Below are 24,932 nucleotides of genomic sequence, written 5' to 3' on the forward strand. Positions count from 1 at the left end.
CCACTCTCCTCTCCTGGCCTGGGAGTCCTGAGGGCAGCCAGGGGAAGCTTTTGTGTGTCTTTTTTATTCTTCTTCTTTGGCTTGTGTGACAGGGGAGGTGGGAGGAGGGTCTACTTGGAACATTTGTTGGAGGGAGGAACATGTGTGAACTGGGAGGAGGAGGCGGAGGAGGCGGAGGGGACGGGGCACAGATGGTGAATCCGTGCAGGACCCGGCAAAGGTGGGACCTTTGAGCTTCCCCTCCCCTCCCCAGCCTGTTGCCTGGGCCTCCTCTGCAAATAAATGGCACATTAATTGAATTAGTCAGTGCTGCAGCGAAGGTCTCCTTATGGGCGAGAAGCAGGAGAAACTGGACAGGATGATGCAAAACAGGAAATAGATCTGGTTTTTATTTGCAAAAAAACTCCTGCTGAGACACAGTTTTTCTTTTTAAATGACCCAAATGTCCCAAAACCTAAGCGTTTATGTAAGTTTGCAACCATAAGGATTTAAATGTAAAATATATAACCTGGGAGAAAAATAAAATAAAATAAAATTAAGAGACTTTTAAAAACGAAGTTTCTCTCTACTAAAACCAAATAATGTAAAAAAAAGAAAAGATAAAGACGTTAAACATGAAAAATATTACAGAAAAAAACTACAATATGAAAATGTATAAGAACAAATAAAATATGAGTCTGTAAATTAATGGAAAAATGGAAGATTGAATAAAATATTACAGGAAAAAATATTAGAAATATTAATAAGTTGTAGTAAAAACGAAAAACTATGAGTAAAAAAAAATTAATAAATATTAAAAGTAAATAAAAATAGACAGAAAACACTTAAAAAATTAGAAAAATATTCTTTTGAAAGTTATGACAGTATAAATCAAAAGCTTGAATTAAAAATATGTTTTCATTATTTTCCTCCAAGATTTCCAGAATGTAATTCAACTTTGTTTTTTGTGCTTTTATGCTTCGAACAAGCTTTAAAAATCCTTAATTCTCTAAAATTAACGTTTTAGTGAATGAAAACTTTTTGTTTTTCCTGAAGGAAAGTGAAATCGTTTGCTTGTTCTGGGTGTAATAAAGGTTAAACACATCTGTTAAACACCCAAATTGTAAGAAACTTCTATCTGTCAAACAAACACTTACTCACTTCACTCCCCCGTCTCTGCAGACACACACACACGCACACACACACACACGCACACTCACTCACTCACCCAGGTTGCGTTTACACTTCACTGAGTTTTCACCATTCATCGTCTCCCTCATGTCGCCCCCTCCCCGCCGCCTCCCCTCACTCTCGCTGTCTCTTTTCAGAGCTTTTGTTTGCCCTCTGCCACCGTCCTTTCACCGACTTGGCCCCGATTTGCCCCTTGTGCTCGATCACGCCATTATACTGAGACAAGATAGCACAAAATATCCAAACATGTCTGCTTTTCTTTTGTCTGGACTCGGCTCTCGTCACCGGGCAGCTTTTTTTTTTTTTTTTTTTACATTATTCTTACCGGTTTGGCCAGCTTAGAAAAAAAAAACAGGATGAAGGTTGTCTGAAAGTGTAAAAATGTGGAGGAAAGCTGCTGCCCTCGGTCGGTGTGAGGTTTCTATCAGAGTTACCCGAGGAAGTGCTTAAACTGTTGCAGACGTGAACAATGGCAGACAAAAGGTCATCATGAGAATCCGCTACCGCCGGCCGTAGCCACGAGGCAGCGACCCCGCTTCCACCTTAATGCCCTCCCACACACACACACACACACACACACACACACACACACACACTCGGCTCCGCATCCCCGTCTCTCCCTCGCAGCCATCCAGGTGATCCGCTTGGCTCACATTCATGAGACAGGGAGCGAGCGCGAGCAGTTATCGTCCAATAGGGAGAATGTCCCGGCTCATTATCGGCGTAGGAGGCCGAGCGTGTCACCTGGAGCTAAGCCTCGACACTTGACTTTAAAAAAGAGGGAAAAAAGTCAGCCGGGGTGAGCGTGAGAGCGCCAACGTGGGTGTTAGTCATTCTCCCTGCAGCGATCACCTCCACAGAGCTGCTTCTCTCTGGCTCTGACACTCGAGCAGGAAGGCCTTTTAACACAGCCTCCTGTGGGCTCCGGTTTAGCTACTTGGGGATTGTTAAATAAATGTGATTATACCTGTTAGTTTGGTGAAATGATTTTCCCCAGCACCCTGCAGGTAAAACACAGCTGAGCTCAGGTTTTTTAGGCTGAAATCTGTTTTATTTCAAGTCTTGGCTGGTGCAACACGTCCATTCCTCCTGCTACCGAAAGATTTAGGAGTAAAGTAGCAGCAAATCAAATGCCTTGTAGTGACTAATCATCATCAAGTGGGCAAATGTACGGATACCAAGAGTTTGTGCTGCTCTAAAGTTTAATGTAAATGTGAAAAAAAGCTTTCTGGATCACATGTTAAGGATGTTTCAAAGCCTGTTTTAAACAACTTGATTGGACTTTGCAACTAAAACACCCTGATATCAAAATGCATAATGCTCAAAAATCGCCATCTTGGACTCCACTGGCCTTAGTTAGCAGGTTAAATATTACAGGACAATCAGAAAAAGACGTGGAAGGATGTTCTTGAGGAAACCTCAATCTTGCTGTGTTGGACGGTGGTGGAGGGCTCATGATTTGGGTTTGTTTTGTAGTGATTCAGTTGACCATGAATACCTCTAGCCCAGGTATTGGTGAGGCAAATGTGAGTCCATCGTGTTGCATCAAGGTGTTGCAATGGCCTAACCAAAGTCCAGACCTCAAAGTGATGGAAATGCGGTTGGGGGACCTTAAGAGGTCTTTGCATCAGTCAGAGTTATTCCTGCTAATGGTGGATTGTTGGGTGTCCAGTACTGGATTGACAGTCGAACAAACCGTGATGCCAAACCTTCAGCTGGAAATGCGACAAGTGCCAGAATTGGTCACTGTTTATTCCTTTGAATTACTTTTTCTCTGAATGCTTCCAACCATTTAGCCGCAGTTGATTATAACTCCACCATTGACAGCATGTTTTTTTGCTGTCAAGCCCTTCATAAACACAATTATTTTAGACCTGAGGTTTGTTACTTTAATTCCCCCTGCGTCTTTGTCATATCTGAACTGTCTGTGCCTTCTACCAAGTCGCTCCAGTCAGATTCCCTTCCAACCACCCTAATCGATACACAATATCAGCCCTGGCTCTGTTCCTTTTCTCCACTAAATGACAGAATAATACCACGTTATGTCAGATACTCTAAAAGCATGTGTCATTTTAATTATCTGCAAAGCTCAACTCGAAGGGAAGAAACAGGTAGCAGAAGGAAAAAACGAGCGTCATCCATAATTTGCTTTTGTCAAGGATGACACTTAAGGTAAGAAAAGGACAGAAGAGGCATTTTGAGGAGTAAACATTATCTCCTTTTTGTCTTCTTCTCTCCCAAAAGACACAAAAGACTGATTAAGACCGATGTTCGGGGGAGATGAAAAAGCTGCCTGCGAAATATTAGTAGGTTAGAATTACTTTGTTGCGTGACACAATACCAATAGATGCTTGGCGCTCGCAGAGGGAGCGGCTCCTGTCAGCGGTGGCACCTCAACAATGGGCAGCTTTCTCCGTGTTAAGACTACGCGTTTGACTTGACGAGCGCCCCGCTGTCATTTTGCCTTCTTGGAGGTGCCCGTTGACAGCTGACGTTCGGAGATGATTTTGCGTTCAGACAGTTCAGTGCCACCCCCGTTTTGCTCGGAAGCAGCAGAAAACACTCCAAACTTGGGACAAAAATAACCGAAAGTCCCGAGAAGTTAGCTGGATCGGCAAGGGCAGCGTTCCCCTCATTCCCTATGTGGGAAGTCAGGAACGGTGCGCTTTGCTGTGCCTGGATGTGTGCGGAAACAAAAAGAAGCTCCCTCACTCCTTTTATTGGGGAAGAATGGGCCCTTTAAAACCTGTCCAGCCTTAGATAATTTCATTCAGCCGGCCCCTGCTCCGCCGTCATTGAATCTGCATCCAGGGATCAGGTTCACAGGGATGGGTTGATAGCTTCCCAAGCCTCTCCGCCTTTTGTTCTAGCAGCAACCCCCCTCTTTCCTCTGGAAGCTGGGAGGGAGGGACACAGAGCTGATGGGACAGACATGGCTGAGAACGCTTTGGAAATGTGCAAGGACGCAAAACTTTAAAATAGCAGGAGAAAACTTTTGATGAAATATCCAAACAGGTACAGAGCTGTTTGGTGGATGTGGACCACCCAGGAACTCCCAGCATCTCCAGCCTGGGTTGCCTTTTTTGTCATCCGCAAGGAGCATTACTGAGTCTGAACTTGCCTAAACCCTTGTGATCACACCTCTTGAAAAGGTTTTGTTTCCTCCGCCGATTGGTATTCGAGGCAGGTCACCGCTCTCCCACCCTCCTGCTCCTCCTCCTCCCTCCTCGCTCCCCCGTCTGAAAGCCCCGTTTTCATTTTAATTTGCACCTGTTGTGCAGTTGTTCGCTGGAGGCAAGTGCAGACCGGTCAGTCGCAGGGAGACGTGTTAGGAGAAGCGGCGGGGAGGCTTATCTTTTCATATGCATGATGTTTTCAGAAATGTCATGCGTGGACATCGTTTGGTTGGCACTCTTGTTTCGAAACGGTCCAAGAGCTCCTACTTCTGCATAAAGACACTTTAATTAGGCTTGTTGTCCTAAAAGGGCCACAAAGTTCACTGTCCTGCCTCGTTATTCTGCAGTATTAACTCTATCTGAACGTATTGATTGCAGCAGAAGTTTGAAGCTGTGCCAATGAGGTGTGTCTCCACGCGATGCCATGCGCTCCTGGCTCGCCTCGTGCTGCATCTGCGCCGCTCCAAAAAGCCCACCGACGTCCGTTTTCTGCAGTGATTTACGCCGAGGCGTGTATGCGCTGAAGAACAGCCGTTGGCGGTGACAAATTTGCGCGAGAGCCACCTTTGATTGAGTTCACAGCCCTTATTTACAGGCTGTCTATTTTAAGAAAGCCAGGCATATGTCAGGGACCTGTGTGCTGAGGAAGCAGCCGTGTGTGTGTGCTGCGTTTATGATCAAAAAGCATTTAGATTTACAGTATCATATGAAATAATCGAAATGACTATAAGTTAAGCCTGTTGCGGTACCGTATCTGCTATGTGGAGCATCTAAAGCCCGGGTGGCATGTTTCAGAGCCGAGCCATTCTGAAAGGTGCAGCTCAGCGGCATCTGAGGCATGTGAGCAGGACTGAAAATTAGCGGCTATTTTGGCCCGCATCTCCTGGACAGCTGTCTGCCCACCGCTGCGGTTCAGCTACAAATTCCAGTCGCAGATGCTGTAATTGGGTTGTAAACCCCCCAGCCGAAGTCCAAATAAGTTCCCAGTACTGACCGGCTTTTCTCTGTCCACTCTCTCTTTCTTGTTTGCAGCTCTTAACTATGAGAATGTGGTGGAGACAAGCTCAGAGACGGAGGAGGAGGACAAGCTCCCCGTGTCCGAGGAGGACCCCCTGATCAACGGCACGGGCAGCCCGGCGAGCCTCACCAACCCTGAGGCGTCGCCACGCGCCGAGAGCCACGGCCTGCTGACCAAGGACGAAGAGGACGACGAGATGCGGGACAGCGGAGTGGAGCACATCTGGCCTGACAACGACATCCTGAGTGCCTCGGTCGACGGTACTGGTGAGTGTCCGAAGCCTCAACCCCGAAATCTGCAACATAGGTTGCACATGGTTTCATCTATACCACATATGTTTATGTGAAAACCAATTTTAAGAGCCTGGATGATGGCAGATGGTAAAAGCGATGGATTTGATGAAGAAAACAGGTGCAGAAGGGTTGGGAAGTTTCATCTTGAGTTGCCTTGAATCCCTTCTTGACCTGGAGGAAGGATTTGATTCATGTTGCCTTTCCATAATCAATAAAAATCAATTATAAAGCATGATGAGCTTCTATAGAGTCCGTTGTGTGGTGCACTGTTCCTGATGAGACAGGTGGAGCGTCTAAGATATTCCACTAAACTAATTCTTTCTTTTGCTTTTCTTAGTTTCACCAGATGTTTGAGGTTCAGGTGAGCTTCCAATCCCCAAAAACTACCCGTTAAGCTGAATCCCGGGCGCTTTGTGTGCACATCCTGCCACTTGTGGAACTTATCTTATGCCATAAACCCCACCCATCTGGTGCTGGTGTAGACTCAAGCAAACGGCACGGAGCGTTTTGCAAACAGCGATCAAAGCCAGGTCTGATGGCGACGCCCCCCTCCATCTCGGCAGACAGACGTGATAAACAGTTTCTCCACGAGCGGCGGTGGACCATTTGGTTAGCGCTTAGAGAAAAGACCCGCTCTGAGCCAAACAGTGGAAAATATTTACAGTAATGTAGGAAAAAACAATGCAGGAAGGAGTCAAAGCTGCAGATTGTGCAGGAGATGCAAGACATTAAAGGTTGGCAGGTGATGCCTCCCCAAACCTGACTGAGTGATGGTCTTTTGTTGAGCAGCTCCCATTTCAGGAGGTGCCAGTCACGGATGCTTGAAAGATAAATACTTTTAATTAGGGGGCAGGGTATAATCATTAAAGGAAGGCAGACTGCTGCAAAAAAAGGTCATTAACAATCTTAAATGAAATTTTTATTTTTATGATAGCCATTTACATGTATAATAAGAGTCAATGATTCTTGGAAGCATGTGACAGGAACAGAGTATGGCGAGAAGTCATGTAAGACAGCCCATCTAAATGAGCCGGGCCTCGCTATTCATTTCTGCTAATGAACTGGCTGTGCACGGCGCCGAAAGAACGGGGGAACATTCAGCAGTCTTAAATTTTAATACGGAGGGTGTGGGAGGGGGTGGAGTTGCGCATTTATTAGGGACGGAAGAAAGAAAAAAACTTCTTCTAAATAACGCTTCGTGTTGGCTGCTTAAGGGGTGGAAGAAAGAGGAGACGGTTTGGTAAATAAATCAAGATAAAGGATAAACAAGCTGTCATTGCATACGGTAATTGTTTATTTGATAAAGACCTGCGGTGCCATAATGTCTGTAATTCAACTATGTTGCAATTTCCAGATAATCTGCTTCTTGTGTGATAAACTGGCTGACATATTTCGGAGAGCAAGTCAAGTTCATTAGAGCGTTTGGGAGTCTCTTTCCCAATCTTGCGGCTGCTGTGTTTCCCAGCCGGACTTTTTTTCTTTTTTTCTTCCTCCACGGTGCCTTAGTGTCTACAGTGATACCTCAGCACATAGCTCGGGCCTGAGATAAGTCGGCACCCTCCCTCCTTGCTTCACGATTCTGCTGTCACTCCCCTATCAGGAGTTGTTATACAGGTCTCCGAATGAGAAAGAGTGTAGAGGACAGAGACGTTTGTTGGGTCTCTGAGGGTCTGCGTTCAGGTGAAACCTTCATGGGACATATTCTTTGAGCTTCTGGTGAAAGAAGACGATAAAGACAGTAAAGTAAAGTTTATCAGGGATCTCTCTCTGATTCCAGGGTACAATCTTGCGCCTGGCGTTGTCCTTGACATTCCTCAATCCCACAGCGAAGCTGGACGCAATGTGCTGGAAAGCATGACATCATTATCACTGACAGACGTTCTCAAATAAATCACCTGCTGTTTTCTAGCTGTTCTCCAGAAGGTCGGGAAGATTTCTGCCTGTTTGGCTGGTTGTTTTCTGGAAGAGGGCATGTTCTGTTCCCCCAGAAGGTGCATCCCTTCCTGATTCAACAGAAATATTCCTGTGTCTTGCTTTTCTCCTCATTTTCTCCTGTTGCAACTCGCGGGGAAGCTGATTGAAACGGACGTACGATTCTGGAAGAAGGATGTGTTGACTGGCTCAGTTACTATATTTCGGTGTCTAGATGTGAAATACTTTCAGCTGTTTATTTGCATAAAAACACCAATAGAAATAGAAACTGTGTCCTTTTCCCTTAAGTAATCATTACAGTTTGTGGTGGTCTGTAAAATTGTACAGAAATCTACCTAAATTTGAGTTGGCAACGTGACAAGACCTGGACAGTAAAGTGATATGGATTCCTCTGTAAGCCGTTTCACAATAGACGTACTGTTTGAGACGTCAATCCGGCCCGCCAAGAGTTAGATTCCCTGTTATTTGCTTGTTAAAACACAGAATATAACCTGCAGTTCAACAACCGTTTACTCAAACCTGACAGATTCAGGATACCCAAGGCTAAAACACACCAAAGTCGGGGGGGTAGACTTTAAAAGATCCTGCGACTGCGGTGACTGGCCGTAAAAATAGGAATGTTTTGAAAATAAACACCATCAGAGCGGCTATGAAAATAGGTGGAATTACAGTCGGGCCCCACTGAGGTAGTCTGGGCTCCTCCTGAGCCCCTTCAGACCCCAACATCACTCTTCAAGGAGGTGTCTGGAGTCGCCTGTGATTTACTGCTGACAAAATACCACTAGAAATGCTTCCCAGGGACACAACATGCGCATATACTCGACATAGATGTGGAAATTCTGGCGTCTTTTTGCAGTTTCTGGTGATTCCGCCACAATGACACTGAATCTAGCCCACAGATCTGTGTGTGTGCGTGTACGCCACAGCCTGAGAGGTGTGCGCGGTGTTAGCCTACCTCCTACTGGAAGCAGCCGCTCTCAGACAACCGCAGATAACCAAAAGTTTTCCAAGGTAAACAGAGGGAGAGTGAAGGGCCAGTTAATCCCACCGGTCATCCCTCCACGTCAGCCCGAAAGCATGCAGGCAAATTTGATTACCCAAAGCAAACACGGTGCCTACGAGGACACGGAAATGCGGGGGAGTTCTTGCCCCTGTAGGGAGGTTTTCGTACATGCAGATATCTGATACCTGTGGGGTTATTTTAATCTGTTTTGACTGCCTTTATTTATGTATTTAGTTTCCCATACATGTACAGGAAGGGAAGAAAGACAGCAAGATGTTACCCTACCCATCTGAAGAGTCTGTCATTATTCTGTAAACCCTTTGACCGGGATATTTATCATCCCACCGCCGAAGCCATGCCTCTAATTCCGAGCAAACCCTGGAATTGCGAGCTCCACAAACTGTCGAGTCCCATTGTTTTCGGCTGAAAATAAAAATTCCTGCTGCTTCTGGCCTTTGTGTGCAGTAATGTAAGCAGGACGACATTATTATCAACATGCACTCCCACAACCCTTTCCTGTATTATCCCCGTCAGGTTCCTCCAATCTCCAGAAACGGATGCATTAGTATGGATATGAAACTTGCCCTTGTGCATGAGCGGCGCATGTTCTCGGAAGCACCTTGATTTGATTTGCACCAACAGGGCGGGAAGGAGGGACCGGCAACTTCTTAGGCTGATTGTCCGCCCGGTGTCCTCGTGTGGAGGAAAAATTTGTCAAGAGAGGCTTTGTTTATGAGCCTCTCTCAATCCGCTGTTTATTTACAGCTGCCTCACCTGTGCCAGGACAATATGAGTCTGTCTGCACGGGCACGCTGCCATTACCCTGATTAGGCCTGCTCCGTGTGGCCTCACAGGCACAAAAACACAGATTTCTAGAGGTTTGCTCTTTAATTATGACCTAGCGATGGATCAAAAAGGTTGTCTGGATGTCTTTCTGTCTCTTTATGGTCAAAAACTCACGTCCTCCTTCAGTATCATGCATGTAAAAGTTAGAATTAAAGGCCTCGCCTGCCCATTTTGTTGCTTGAAAACACCGACTCCTTCGCCCCGCCCACTTGAGGTCTACCCTGGACCGATGAGGTTATTTCTGCCGCCGAGAAATGTTCCTGCAGCTACAACTGCTCATTTGTGGTCGAGGGTTTGTATTCTTTTTAGTTCCAGGAGCGAGGCACCGACTCTCTGCCGGGGCTTTGCGGCGAATCACAAAAATGCGAGCGCTTTTCACAATGGCTCGGATAGAGAGGCATCCACCACGTGACGTGCGATAAAGCAGGCGTGATCGCGCATGCAGAGGACTGCAGCGGCGTCACAGCCGGGGAGTAATAAGCTCAGCCTGCGTGTTGGCTGGAGCTCTGTGATTGCTCAGGTGGATGTGCTCCGTGTTGTATTTAATCGCTGTGTTTGGCGACTGAAGCTTCCTTCGCCTCCCCTGCCGCTTGTTGTCATGTTAAAGGTAAATAAGTCACTGTCTGGCCCTGATGATAGCATTCATTAGGCATGCTGAACAAAGCAGCGGCACGCTGCGATGCACAGCGGTGCTTTTATTGCTTTCTCCATACCTTCTTCTTCTTCTTAAAGGCCTCGTTGTCAGCATCGCTCACCCTCCCTACCTATTCTGTCTCTTCTGTTTGCAGATGAAATTAAAGATGATTTTGATACCCTGGGGCCTGAAGCCACCTTGCAGGCAGTTGGAAACGGTACAGGTGAGTCAAGACCTCCCGACTTTGGATTCTAATCTGCTCTCACTGATGTGTTGGATTAATCAGGACTAATCAAACATCAATAACATGAAAAACAATGAAGTTTTGCTGCACAAAGTGTTTTGTTTTTTGTAGCAGAAAATTTCAGAAGAAATCTTTTCTGCTTATTTGAAGCATGAAATGTTGAATTTCTACAATCTTTTGATACATTTTCTGAAATCAACATTCACACCAGTCCTGTTTAGTCCAGTTTGTTTGGCTAGAAAGTTTGGTTCATTTGGGGAGGCGTGAACTCAGGTCCGCCTACAAACCTCTGTCTCAGTTCAGTTGAACTGAACTCTGGTGTGTTTTGAATGCATATGTGAACCGGAGACCGCTCCAAAAGCAGGAAGTGCAGGGTTCAGAGTACAGTGCAGGCAATTCTGGGTAAATTCAACCAAAACAAACGTGTTAGCCTAGCGCTAACAAGAGAAATGCCGGTTGTAGAAGTCGTTGAACCGCTACAATCTGACACTATTCCATTTTTGTTTTTGTTTCGTGAAGAAGGAAGTTGCGCTCAGTGCTTTGTGTTGTTTCCTTCAGTAGTTCTTGGTGCAGCACCCCCACAGGCAAGGAGGGGAACATTTTTTTCAACTAGTTTGTATCTTTTGACACAGTGCAGTGTGAAAGTGAACCACGCCGTAGCAAATGTTGCAACTTTGGTCGCCAGTTGAACAGAGTCTACCGGACGGTCAGGTGTGAACACACCCAAAGTCTGACGTTACACTAAATTTGGACAAGTCAAACAAAGAAAAGACCACCAAAAACAAGATTGTGTCAACCAATCAGAACTAAAAAGGACTTGGTAAACGATAGTCGCAGAGCTGTAGCGCAGCAGAGAGGGACGTAGCCAAACGTCACCGTCCTGTCAGACGATGTGCCACCCGTAGGCGGGTCATGTCTTAATGTTGGCACCTGAAAAACAGAAAAAGCAAACCACTAATTAAACAGTGTTTGTCCTGGTGAAGCTGAACCCGAGCTGCCATGTCGCGTTCCGAGGTGTGGGGCTGATTTGCCTCCACACGCCCCTCTGTTCCATGATTTCATCCGGGCCACCTCAACAGTTGGCCTGGGCCGCTGCTCTGGTGAACCGAATTCACCCCACAGAACGCCACGCAGGCCCGCCTCAAAGCCTTCACTTCAGCTTTGATTACTCTCCGCTCGTTGTGGTGTTTTCTCTTCTCTCTCTCGCTCCAAATGCTGCAAATGTTTTCCATTTCAACCGCTTAAAAGGAGTTTTTCTTTTCTGGAAACGATGCAGTCGGAGCTCTCCGCCACTGGATCACATGTGATTCTGTTTAAAGGCATGAGCAGTTCGATCACGTCGCGGTGCCAAAGCACACTCTGATCCAGGTGATTTCCTGCGCTGCTGGAATAAAGGTTTCTCCCCTTATGCTTTCCACCCAAACGCGATACGTGGCGTTTGCTCTGTAGATTGGATTGAATGATCAATCGTCAACGCAACAATCTCAATTAGCTCAGCAGAATGCTATAAATTCTGCCGTCACCCGTCTCCAAAGTGATCCATTGGCACCGGTGACATTTCAGTGCCATTTTTGACATCCAAATATCTACTACCTTGACCTTTTGCAAATTGGCTGCCGAACAAACCGCTCTTTAAACCTCACCTTGGCTCGTGGTTTAAAAGCCTCATTAACAGGGGAAGGACGCCTGATGAGACGCCAAAACCGGCTGAAAGAAAGTCTGCAGGTTGCAAACGTCGAATGTTTGTGTGTTTCTGAAAGTCAGCTCGACTAATGAAGGCTGCCGTTTCCCTTTCTGCTCAGGTTTTTGGGGGGTTTTGTTTGTTTGCAGCTATCTCCAGGCTGCAGCTTAAGAGTTTCCCTGAAGAGAGGGGACTGGGAAATAATTTCACATTGTGTGGCCTCAGCACTTTGGCTGGCTTAAGACACGTTGGGCTCAGCCATGGCAGAGCGTGTCTCTTTTCTTCTCCTTTCGTGCTCCGGCTTGTGGTTTGGCCTCGGTAATCTGTTCGACACAGAACCAACAAAAGCCACGGCCTCTTGATTGACCTTTTATGTGAAAGCTGATAGAAAGAAACGTGGCGCTGCTGCTGATTAAGCCGTGATTGTGTATATATGTGGGGTTGTACGTGAATGAGGGTGCTGTTTTTTTATTTTCCTGACATGAAAATCAGATTTTCTGTCTGAGGTAAATTAGGTCAGTGAAGTTTTCTCCTCAGCAGCTCATAGTGGCACATTTATCTCTGATTTTTGTCCGGATTAAGTTACAGTTCTTGTTTTAGCAGACATGGCATGACAAGCAAACCCGGTAATTTAGATGTATCCCCCCCAAAGCACTGCTGCAATGTTTCAGGGTGGCTATCTTCATCGCATTTCCTCCCCAATGTTCCCAATATTCTCCTGTAAGACATTTCTCTGGGGAGAAAAAAGAAAAGTGAATTGAATTTATCTCACCGCCTCTCCTTCTTCTTCTTCCTCCTCCTTCCTGTCTGCAGTCAAAAGCATGGATTGCACTTCAGAGCTGGAGGACTTCTTCGCCAAGCGAAAGCTGGACGACGGCGACAGCCACGTGGTGAGCATCGCCGAGTACCTGCAGCGTGGCGACACCGCCATCATTTACCCAGAAGCCCCGGAGGAGCTGAGCCGGCTGGGAACGCCGGAGGCAACGGGACCCGAGGAAAACGGTACGACTCCGAAACATTAAAACACCTATCTAGAGGTAAATGCAGTTATTCCAGATGAAAATAACAATCTTTAAGCAGGTAATAAAAAATTAAGCTCATGTTTCTGTATTACAATGTGCTTTTTAATGGATCTAATGTAATATTGTAGTTTTAAAAGTAGAAAACTGACATATTTAACAGAAATAAAGTCTTTAAAACATAATATGTAAATTATTTAACGTTTTAGTAATATAACTGCAAATGTAAAACACATTTAAAATATAGTTAAGTCTTTCAAGCTTCAACATTTCCGAATTTACTCAATTTTGTTTTGAAAAGCTGCAGCTGCGAAACCCCCAAAACCAGCGTTTTATTGTCTAAAACCTCCCGAAGCGAAGCGTTTCGGTAATCCGTGAGAAAGCGTGAATCCCGCGGTAACAGCTTGTCCGGCTGGAATCTGTGGAAAAGCGAGCAGCGGCTCTTCCCGCTGACAGGAGCGGGCAGCTGTTGGTCCCACAGATTCGCCGGATGCCTGGGTGTTTACCTACAGCCTCACAGCAACAGCTGGGCAGCCTCTTGAAATCAGATAGCAGCACCTCCGAGGCGGGATTTGAACGCCTCGGTGATTCATGCGGCAGACATCTTGTGGCAGGAGGGGTGGATGGAGAATGTCAGTTTATGGGCGGATTGGTCATAAAGGAGAGGAGGGTGAAGTCCAGCCGACACAGGGCCGACCCGAGACTTTTTGGGGGCAGATTTTCATTTGTGGGCCCCCAAACCGACAGGTCAACACCAAACGCCTCGTCGTTCCTGTTCTACTCAAAGTCTGTAACAAACTGTCATTTGTAATTAACTCACATCGTACTGATGTTGGTATGAATATTGATTTTAGCCTCTCAAGTGTAGCAAACTAAAAAATTCGATTTTGAAATGTGCCTTATTAGTTTCAGTATTTGTTTTAGTTTTAATATATTTCTCCAACAGTGTAGCAAATATAAAAAATAAGAATAACATTTATATTATTCAATGCTGTTTAAAAAAACATTAAATTACATCATCACTTTACATTGTTGGCAATAAAAACCTGCTTGCCCACGATGGCTACCATTGGTTGTAGCTGTCTCGTTGTCAACATGATGCGCTAAAGATTAAATGTACAAATGACATAAAAGAAAGTGACACAGTGTTTTGCTATTAATTGTCAACACTAAGACAACTAGAAAACAAGAGCCAAGGTATCACATGTTACAGTCAGTAAGGTTTTAATTAACAACAAAAATATAGCGAGGGGAGGGATGTTGGTCAGCTATGCTAGCTTGACTTTGACAAACTCAAAGCGAGTTTTAGTTTGTCAATGTGCTGCAGAATAATCACAAAATAAGCGTCAAGTTTGAAAACAACACTAACAGGCTAAAGGTTCTGTTCTTTGTGTGTTTATGTGAATGTAAATTCTGCTCTGGCGGCTAGTGGAGCTGTTGTCAGTCAGTTGCTATGGCAGCGGGTCTGTGTGTAGCATAAAAGAGCGTGAGAGAAAAGTGGCTTTGAGTTGTTCTTCACCGTTTTTTCTGTGTTTTCCTGCAAAGGTTTTGACTTAAACCAACGAGACATGTTGGTGTTTTTTGTGGTGTTTATGAAGTTTGATCAGGCAGTGACTATTAACCGCATTCAACTGATTGTAGACATTTCAAAGAAGATGCTAAAATTAGCATTTCTACAAGTCTATTTTGATACAATTTTCCTAAAAACTCGCCAAATGTTCAATCAATCAATCAAATTTTATTTGTATAGCACATTTCAGCAGCAAGGCATTTCAAAGTGCTTTACATAATTAAAATAAAAACAGCATGTGACATTGAACAAACAGAATAACAAAGATTTATTTATTTTATTTTTTTTAAAGAAAAAGAAAAAAGATTAAAAAAGATAAAAACATTCAAACCCGCACCCCTTGTAGGCCGGCGGGGCTTTACATAGACAGTGTGAAAGAGAGATGAAAATTAAAGATAAAAACATTAAAAACATCAAAAACATTAAAAACATCAAAGACATCAAAACTCACACTCTAATCCTAATTTAGCCATAAGCAACTCTAAATAGGTGGGTTTTACGTTGATTTTTAAAGGCACCCAGTGTTTCAGCTGTTTTACAGTTTTCTGGAAGTTTGTTCCAAATTTGTGGTGCGTAGAAGCTGAATGCTGCTTCTCCTCGTCTGGTTCTGGTTCTGGGGATGCAGAGCAAACCAGAACCAGAAGATCTGAGGGGTCTAGATGGTTGATACAGCAATAACAGATCTTTAATGTATTGTGGTGCTAAACCGTTCAGTGATTTATAAACTAACAACAGTATTTCTTAAAGTCTATTCTTTGAGCTGCAGGGAGCCAGTGTAGGGACTTTAAAACTGGTGTTTGCACTTGGGGGCCCCCTGGTGGTGTGGGGGCGCTAAGCAGCCGCTTAGCTCGTATATTCCTTGGTCCAGCTCTGAGCGGATGCCGTCCTTGGAGCAGATAGCACTCTGGGCACGCTGCCCGCTAGCTGCCATTGATCCTCTGACCTTTTGGCCTGCCTCACCCCCCCTGCTGTCTCTCGCACAGACCTGCCACCTGGAACGCCAGATGCCTTCGCCCAACTGTTGACCTGCCCCTACTGCGACCGGGGCTACAAGCGTTTGACTTCGCTCAAGGAGCACATCAAGTACCGCCATGAGAAGAACGAGGAGAACTTCGCCTGCCCCCTGTGCAACTACACGTTCGCCTACCGCACTCAGCTGGAGCGGCATATGGCCACACACAAGCCCGCCAGGGATCAGGTGAGGCGGAGCTTCCTCCATTTTGCCAGTTTCATTTCATCCCCATCGCGCCCCGATCATTTTTTTTCTGATTGGCAATCATTATTAATTTTTCATGGCATTTTGAAGATGCAGATCCTTTAATGGTAATAACTTTAATTGAGGCCCTAAATGGTTTTTTGATGGCCCTCTCTGATATGATTTTCCAGCCTCGTGTTCACGATCGAATGATTGTGTTAATTTCCAATTTGGAAATTTTTATCAGCTCCTTAACTTCGCTCCACTCCTGGCCGTTAATGCTGCTGTGCTGCGGGGCGGCGTGGTATTGGGGGGGCTCTCCATCACTCAGCCCCCTCCCTCCACTTCTAATTTCATGCACCGCATAAACATCTGTGTATGCTCGGATCTTCTGCCGCGATTTATGTCACGCGCGGCCGAGATGTGACGCGGATCTGCTGGAAGTTAGCATGAATCACCTTAAAGTCGAGCATCCGGCAGCCACGGATGTTTAACTCCACTTTCTGCACATTGGCAGTAATTATAAGTTTGGAAATTAGAGCCGTAAATCTGAGAGCAGATGAAGACTGAAGGAGAGAGGGAAAGAGAGAGAGAGAGAGAGGGAGAAAGATAAGAGAGAGGGAGAAAGAGAGAGGGAGAGAAGATACAGGGTTATCCATCCATCCATCCATCCATCCATCCATCCATCCATCCATCCATCCATCCATCCATCCATCCATCCATCCATCCATCCATCCATCCATCCATCCCAGAAATATTTTCTTCAGCTTCATTCCAATAGTTTGTTTTTATAAATAGCATAAACAAAGTTTTGAGCGTTTCTAACATCTGTTTTGATACAATTTTCCTAAAATGTAAAAATGAGTGAAAGTTGTTTTTAAAAACATTTATAAACTCTGTCCACACTCATCCCTCTCTAAACCAATCGGAGAGTCCGTCCTCTGGGCTGATTTTCCCCTGAGCGCGGTCTGCCAGGCAGGACGCAGCGCTCTTGCTCTACCAGATCATGTGGCGTACCGCGGTGCGCTGCGGTCGTCATGGCGCCCTTTGAAGCGAGGACGACATGCTCAGGCTGTTTGATCCGAGCGCTTTCACCTGACCCTCAGGCTGGGTGTGAGCAGATGGGCCGGGCCGCGCTCCGGTCAGCGGCCTGAACAAAACCCAACCATTATTTATCCGCCAGACGATTTCACAATGATGTCTTCTTTAGGTCCTTTCCTCCTGCTGCTGCTCGTTCTCATTACCAGCTGATTAGTCAAGACACAAGCAACACGCATGTGTATTAAATGTACATTTGGTAATTAACAGCAAAACTGAGGAGGAGTGATTCAGATTAACATAAAGAATTACGTCCTGATAGGTAAACACGCGCTGCGACGCGCCGTCTTCTGTGTTTACAAGCGCTAATACTCCTCCTTCTCTTAACCAATTAGCTAGAATATGACTAATTAGAGCTTATACATATGCAAACATTCAGTCTCCGCCCACCAGCAGCCTGACGGTGCAATTGTGTCCTATTAGCAGCAGACGAAACTTTAGCGGGTAGGGCTCCTCTGGGGGGGCCAAGCAGCTGTTGCTGTTTGTTTATGCGGCTCAGCAACGCGCGCCCCCCACCCTGTTCTTCCCTCGGCTGGATCTCTGAAGGTTTGGACCCACCAGGTCCTCCCAGTGTCCTGCCATCTGTCTCCCCAGGAATGTGGGCAGAGTCTGCGCCGTCGTCCCACTCGGAAATTAATCCTGTTTGGTTCTATAAAGCTATACCTTTGAATCAAGTTCCCACAAGCCGACCCAATTACTGCGTGCGCACAGGTGATACTTTCTGAGCTGATTAGGCCAAAATTAATGAAAAACTAGATCAGATCGGCGCTCCTAATGAAGGCTCTAAAAAAGCCTCTTTTCATTTATTCTGTTTTCTGGGCTGCCAGATTGTAAAGGCAGTCCTCCTTTTGGCCGAGCGTCCAGGAAATTAAAAGGTATGCGATTCTCTCCGCTATCGCCGAGGTGGGAAGAGGAAGCCAAGACGCCTCGTTGGCTGGTTGTCATGCCGACCAATTGTGAATATTTGCTGAACTCTCGCCCTCGCCATGTTTGTGCATCTTCTTTTCTTTAAATAAATAAAATATTGTGTTTAAAATCGTTCCTCTGTCTGTGTTTCCTCGCAGCACCAACTGCTCAACCAAGCAGCCGGAAACCGCAAGTTTAAATGCACCGAGTGCGGCAAGGCCTTCAAGTACAAACACCACCTGAAGGAGCACCTCCGGATTCACAGCGGTGAGTTTACACACGACACGACTTTATGTCCGATTGATTTGATCATCTTAAGTATTGGGACCAAATACCAAAAAAAAATCTGACAGAAAATGTCCATTTTATTGAAGATATTTAGGGAAAACAGCTTCTAGTAGCAGCAAGAATTTGTGGTACTGTGCAATTTTTGACAGGGCATTAAATATGTTCTCCAAAACCAAAGTATCTCCAATTATTTATTGGAAAAAAACTGAAGCAAAAACCATAAGGTGAGATTTAAAAGGCGCATCGACTTCCAGCAAGCAGCTCTGTTAAGATTTCTGCCATGAACGAAAAAAGTAAAGTCCAACAGGAAGTCATAATTATGAGCCTTCAGGACACAATTACAAGAATAAAAGTCAGACTTTAGAACTTGTAAATAGGACTTTTATTCCAGTAATTATGACTAAAACTCGTAATTAAAGCTCAAATTTATGACTTCCTGTTTTGTTTGTATTTTTTCATTAATGGCAGAAATGGGCTTCCATAGATACTTGACTGAAACGGAGTGAAAAAGCTGCCAAAATCCAAATAAAATCTTCAAAAACCTACAGGTCACTTGTTAATTTTTTTACTTTTTAATTCATTGGTCAACAATCGAGACCAAATATCCAAAGAAAATCTAAATCACTCTCTTGGATATTTAGGCAAAACAAAAAGGACACCACTGCCTTTTGTATTAAAAAAGTGTTGACCAAACTTTATTTGTTTAGCACTTTCGCTAACTTTAAGAACATTTAGTCTTCCCTAGATTAAATTTTCCAGATAAAAAACTGGAAAAATCTAAAGAAAACCTTCAGACATGATCAAACGTCTGTTATTCTGAAGGAAAAATCTCCTCTAAATGTCCCTGTTTGTCGTTTCAGGTGAAAAACCCTACGAGTGTCCCAACTGCAAGAAGCGCTTCTCCCACTCGGGCTCCTACAGCTCCCACATCAGCAGCAAGAAGTGCATCGGCCTGATCGCCGTCAACGGCCGCATGCGCACCAACCTGAAGCCGGGCTCCTCCCCCACCTCCGCCTCCGCCTCGCCCACCAACACTGCCATCACCCAGCTGCGCCAGAAGATCGAGAACGGCAAGTCGCTGGGCCTCGTTGATCACGGGAACCACATGAGCATCAAAACGGAGCCGCTCGACTTCAACGACTACAAGCTGATGATGGCTTCCCACGGGTTCGGCGCTCCTGTTCCGTTTATGAACGGAGGGATGGGAGGGACCAGTCCGCTGGGCGTCAACCACCACAACTCGACGGCGCAGAGCCCTCTGCAGCACCTGAGCATGGCTGGCCTGGAGTCGCAGTTCGGCGGCTACCCAGGTCCGTTGGCGAACAACCTTAGCGAGGTGCAGAAGGTCCTCCAGATCGTGGACAACACTGTGTGCAGGCAGAAAATGGACTGCAAGCCGGAGGAGCTCTCCAAGCTCAAGGCCTACATGAAGGAGCTGGGAAACCAGATGGAGGAGCACAAGCAGGGGTTAACGTCGCCAGGCGGGCATCAGGTTGGTCTTCCATTGGTCAATCACAACGGCGCCACCAAAAGCATCATTGACTACACATTGGAGAAAGTGAACGAAGCCAAAGCCTGCCTCCAGAGCTTGACGACAGACTCAAAGAGACAGATTAGCAATATCAAACGAGAGAAATCCAACCACATGCTCGAAGGAGGTGTGGAGGAGAAGGTGCCGGAAAACATGTTTACACCGTACGCTTGTCAGTATTGCAAAGAAACCTTCCCAGGGCCAATACCTTTGCACCAACATGAACGCTACCTGTGCAAAATGAATGAGGAGATCAAAGCTGTGCTGCAGCCCAGTGAGAATCTGATGGCTAACAAACCAGGGATATTCATGGAGAAGAACTCCCACTCCTCCATTTTGTCTGAGAAGGGACTCACCGGCCCCCTTAACCCCTACAGGGACCACATGTCTGTGCTGAAAGCTTACTTTGCCATGAACATGGAGCCCAACTCGGAGGAGCTGCTCAAAATTTCCATAGCGGTTGGCCTTCCTCAGGAATTTGTCAAGGAATGGTTTGAGCAGCGAAAGATGTACGAGTATAGCACTACCAGGACCCCACCACTAGAGCACAGGAACAACACGGAAATGGTTGTTGGAACAAATAACCACCAAACTCCTCCAAAAGACTCTTTGGCAGCTAGGTCGCCCGTGTCTCTCATCAAGCCCGCCGACCGCATCACGTCCCCCTCCATCGCGGAGCTCCACAACAACGTCAACAACTGTGACAACTCGCTTAGACATTTGAAGAACCACCAGTTCGGCAGCAACGGCAAGTCCGCCGGCGAGAAGCTGGACCACTCCCGCAGCAACACCCCGTCGCCTCTGAACCTGTCGTCCACATCTTCCAAAAACTCCCACAGCAGCTCCTACACTCCAAACAGCCTGACGTCGGAGGACCTGCAGGCCGAGCCGCTCGACCTCTCTCTGCCCAGACTCATGAAGGAGCCCAAGCACGCACTGACCGTCAAGAGCAGGCCGAAGGTCAACAGCATCACCATCGACCACAGCAGCATCCCGTCGCCCCGAGAGCACTTCGAAGAGCCGCTGAACTTGGCCTATCTCAAGAAGGATTTCTCAGGCTCAACCAACAATGGGAACCTTGAAAAAAGCACTAGCCCCATCTTTGGCATTAACCCGTTTGCTGCCAAACCTTTGTACACGTCACTTCCACCGCAGAGCGCTTTCCCCCCGGCCACTTTCATGCCCCCCATGCAGGCCAGCATACCGGGTCTCAGGCCTTACCCGGGCATGGATCAAATGGGCTTCCTACCGCACATGGCCTACACTTACGCAGCAGGGGCGGCTACCTTTGCCGAGATGCAGCAGAGGAGAAAGTACCAGCGAAAACCGGGTTTCCAGGTAAATGAGCCACCTGTGATTTTCGTGAAAAGCCCCAGGCTCTCTTAGACTCTCTGAAATGTGCTGAACTAATTTCTGTGCTAATTAAAAGAGTCAGGAGAGAGAAGCGCTCACCTGAGGTAGGATGAACTGGCAAAGGCAACAGAGATAAACAGCTGGGACACCACCCTGAGGTGGGACAAAACCAAGATGTCATTAGCAGAGTAAAGGTTTATGATAATGACACAGGAGCAGGAGATTCTCTCTGAATCGTAGCGGTATTCCCCTTGCAGCCTGGAAAGAAAGGAGCATCAAATTTTATCGTCCAGAGCTGGGATATTTGTTATTAAATATGGGTGAAAGGCCTTTGTAAAAATGACAAAGGTGAAGCCCGGAGCAGTGCACTTCTCTAAAATTTCCTACTGCGGCTTTCGCCTGCATTTTAAAGCGAGCCGACGCCAAAATGAGCTTCTTCACTACATGTGGATTAATAATGCACAGTCTCCATGTTCATTACCAGCGAATGCTGAAGGCTGTTTAACATAGAGGGAACCATTTTGATGAAAAAAAAGTATTAATAATGTTTCCTATTCTAAGTTATTAAATTAGATTTTAAAAATACAGCTACAGGCGTTCAGTTCAAATTGATTGCAGAGTGATAGTGGTCTGTTCTTAAAACACCGTCCTCACATTATCACACACATATTCATTAAAGCAGGCTTTGGTGACTCAATATTGGCCATTAAGGTGCACCTTCTGATTATAATCATTATATGAGCTTGCAATTTCAAGAATGGCTCACCGCGACTCCTCTAATGTTGTAATATTGTTCTCCATTAATTTAAATTTAAGAGTAATCTTCATTATAAAAGGGGACAGTTTTAAAGGAATGTGCAGAATTAACACGAGTTCAAAATTAGCCCGGGCTAGCTGCGCTTCATAATGAGGAAGCTGTCAGTTATAAATTGGAGATATTATTCCAGAGCTGAAAGTTTTATAAGAAATAAACGCTGCTGGGTGCTGGTAATCAAAAATGCATGAACTTGTAGCATTGTGTGGAGTTTAGGGCTTTATAAATGGTGTCACAGATGATTTTTTTATTGCCATTCAGCAGCAGATTGCACAATAAAATATTTACATCTAAAGTATCTCTGCTTTCTTTAGGTTGTTTTTTTTTCTTTTAGTTTCCTTGACACTAAATGTAGCAGTGTAGCCGTGTGTATTTTAGCTCCAATGTCAAATCGACAAATTTAAAGCTGCTGAAAAAGACAAAAACCTCAACTTACCATAGATTTAAAATTTGAATCAATTTACAATAAAATAATTTAACTCCTAAAGTAGGTATTTATTTCATTTTTGGAATTGTAAGAAAGTAAGTGTTTAGCAATTAGCATATTAGCATGTCTTTTTATTCAAATCAACAGGCTGCCCCTTTTTTATTATGTATTTATTTCATTTTAGTATTTAGCAGCACATTTTATGACATCTGTCTATATATGTATGTATGCTGATGGATAATTTTTAGTGGATTCAGAAATTAGCAATTGAAAGATAGTTAGCAGTTAGCATGTTAGCAAAGATGTGTTTCTGTTTAACTTCTCAAACAAGATATTATGTAATTATGTAAATAATATTCAGAAATATATTGCATTATTTATATATAGGTAGCCTAATATGTTAGCTATAATAATACTTTCTAAAAGAACTTTATAGTTTTGGTTGTTTTAACTTATTTTGGGAGTTGAGCATTGTCACAGATAACTTTAACTTAAATACATTACAGTTCCTAAAATTCATATTTTCTACTTCTGAAATGGAACTAAATTGTACATTAAAACTTAATGTTTTTTTTTTTTTTTTTGGTTAATAATACAAGTTAAGCAGCCAGAACTTTGTCAAATGTTCTGGCTGCCTAACACTAAATTATAAATAATTTTATAATTATTTACGCTAAACTGGTCAAATCATCTGCTCCTAAAATGTAATAAAAACTCACATTTTTATTCCATTTAACATTCATTATATTCATTTTAAATCATGTCTTTGCAAAAGTCCAGTAAAACAATTTGTTTTCATAAACATGAGGCATTCACATTGGGTTATACTATATTAGCTTCCATTTTAGCAAATTAGTTGCAAGAAGATATTTAACAGTTTAACTTCTAAAATAAATTTGCAATAAAAATATATTTATTCTGAAAAATGTTCTTGCACTATAAGCATTTCTAGTCTTTTATATGAATGTTTTATTTTATAGGTTTTCAGACTAGCGTAAAACAGCTAACTAAAACTTCCTGATAAAATAATTATTTCAACTCTATTTAAAAACATTTATAATCATGACGTTTTGGTGTTTATTTAAATTAGCAACAGCATTATGTTTAAAATTATAATTTCTTCCAACTGTTTTCAAAGATATCTTTTAAGATTTTACATTATTTAAAAAGATATTTTGTTGTGTTTTTTTTTTACCCTTGATCAAATTAGTAGCTTTAGCAGTTAGCATTGATTAGCAAATATTGCTAATTCTTTAACACAAGAAATTCACAGTAACTAAACTAGAAGGATAATCAGCTGAATTCAACATTGTTGCATTTAAATTTACCAGTTCATGGTATCATAACATGTTCACTTCTAAAATGTGCTTTGCTATTCCCAACTTCATGTTGTTGAACATTTGTGAATTTAGCAAATTAGCATTAGCATTTGTTGAGCTTTGTTGAGTTCTAAAACTATGGGAAAACAACCTACATGTGACTTGTCTTTAACTTTCAGCATCATAAAAATGTCCGTTTTTCTTTAACCTTGAACTTTTAAAAGCTTTTTTTAAGATGCTTTATCAGATTAGCAAAGCTAACAGTTAGCATATTAGTAAAATATTTCTTTTACTCTCTGAAAGCTATAGTTTATAAAATAATTGGAAAATTTGATTACATTCAACTTTTTCATATTCATAATTTAGAAGCACAAAAATAAAATGTCTAATACATAAATCCGGATCATATTAGCATGATTAGCAGTTAGCTTCTTTTCAGTTAAACATCAGCATCACATTTATTTTTCATACAATTACTTGCTTAGTTAAGATTGTTGGAGTGATTTTTGACTGGTGTTTTGTCACATTTAGCACTTAGCTCATTAACACGTATGTTTTGCTGTTTGGGTTAGCTACATTATATAATTTAAATTTTAGCACATTTACATTACAGCTACACATTACAATTGAGTATATTTTGACAAAACAAAAATTTAGCATGTAAACAGATCAATTTTTGTGGCTACAGCTCCTGAAATAAACAAAAAGCAGTCGGCTCCAGTTTTCACGCTTTTAGTTGAAACCGTTTTTAAGCCTCTGCGGGTTTGTGCGGTGCCGCGTTGCTTATTATTTCTCGCCTCTTGTCTCTCTGTTCTTGTCTCTAAGGGGGACCTGCTTGACGGTACACCAGATTACTTGTCAGGGCTGGACGACATGACAGACCCCGACTCCTGTCTGTCGCGGAAGAAGATTAAGAAGACCGAAAGTGGTATGTACGCGTGTGACTTGTGCGACAAAACATTCCAGAAGAGCAGTTCCCTTCTAAGACACAAATATGAACACACAGGTATATACTGTTCTAGACCCTTATTTTAAACCCCATGCTTTTTTATTTTATGTTTTAAATGTTTGTGTTGCCAAATCCTACAAGTATATATTTATATATTTTGTTTTATTTCCCTTTTTCCTCCCTTTTTTCCTTCTCTGTTCAATCCTTAAGTTGTATTTGTAACCCAACACCTAACTTGCTTCTTCATTGACAGGGATGTGATGTCTTTAAAACTTTGTGTGTTCCTTTTTCGCAATTAAATTAATGCTGGTAGCCAAAGAAGAGGGAGCTATGCTCTTTTATTTTCAAATCATATCATGTTGTGATCTTAAAAGACATTAATTTACCTAAATATAAAATTATTTATTGGTATTGAATCATATCAATGAAACTACAGGAGCTTTTTAATGAGAAGTCCTGACACAGA

General features: G+C 43.9%; 1 protein-coding gene across 7 annotated transcripts in view; it reads left to right on the forward strand.

The window, feature by feature from the left end:
• zeb2b (zinc finger E-box binding homeobox 2b) overlaps positions 1-24,932 on the forward strand; it is an 80,956-nt gene that overhangs the window by 52,829 nt on the left and 3,195 nt on the right. For 4 of the 7 annotated variants that reach the window (XM_081597746.1, XM_081597750.1, XM_081597769.1 and 1 more), the window contains exons 2-8: positions 5,379-5,630; positions 10,227-10,295; positions 12,811-12,999; positions 15,570-15,784; positions 17,944-18,052; positions 18,934-20,942; positions 24,343-24,523. In XM_081597746.1, coding sequence (XP_081453872.1) covers positions 5,379-5,630; positions 10,227-10,295; positions 12,811-12,999; positions 15,570-15,784; positions 17,944-18,052; positions 18,934-20,942; positions 24,343-24,523 — 3,024 coding nt within the window. Of the gene's footprint in view, positions 1-5,374; positions 5,631-10,226; positions 10,296-12,810; positions 13,000-15,569; positions 15,785-17,943; positions 18,053-18,933; positions 20,943-24,342; positions 24,524-24,932 lie in introns of all 7 variants that reach the window. The other 3 variants (XM_081597773.1, XM_081597756.1, XM_081597760.1) reach the window with 3 other exon arrangements.

This window comes from Poecilia reticulata, chromosome 2, assembly GCF_904066995.2.
Source record: "Poecilia reticulata chromosome 2, P_reticulata-male-v2, whole genome shotgun sequence".
Taxonomy (NCBI): domain Eukaryota; kingdom Metazoa; phylum Chordata; class Actinopteri; order Cyprinodontiformes; family Poeciliidae; genus Poecilia; species Poecilia reticulata.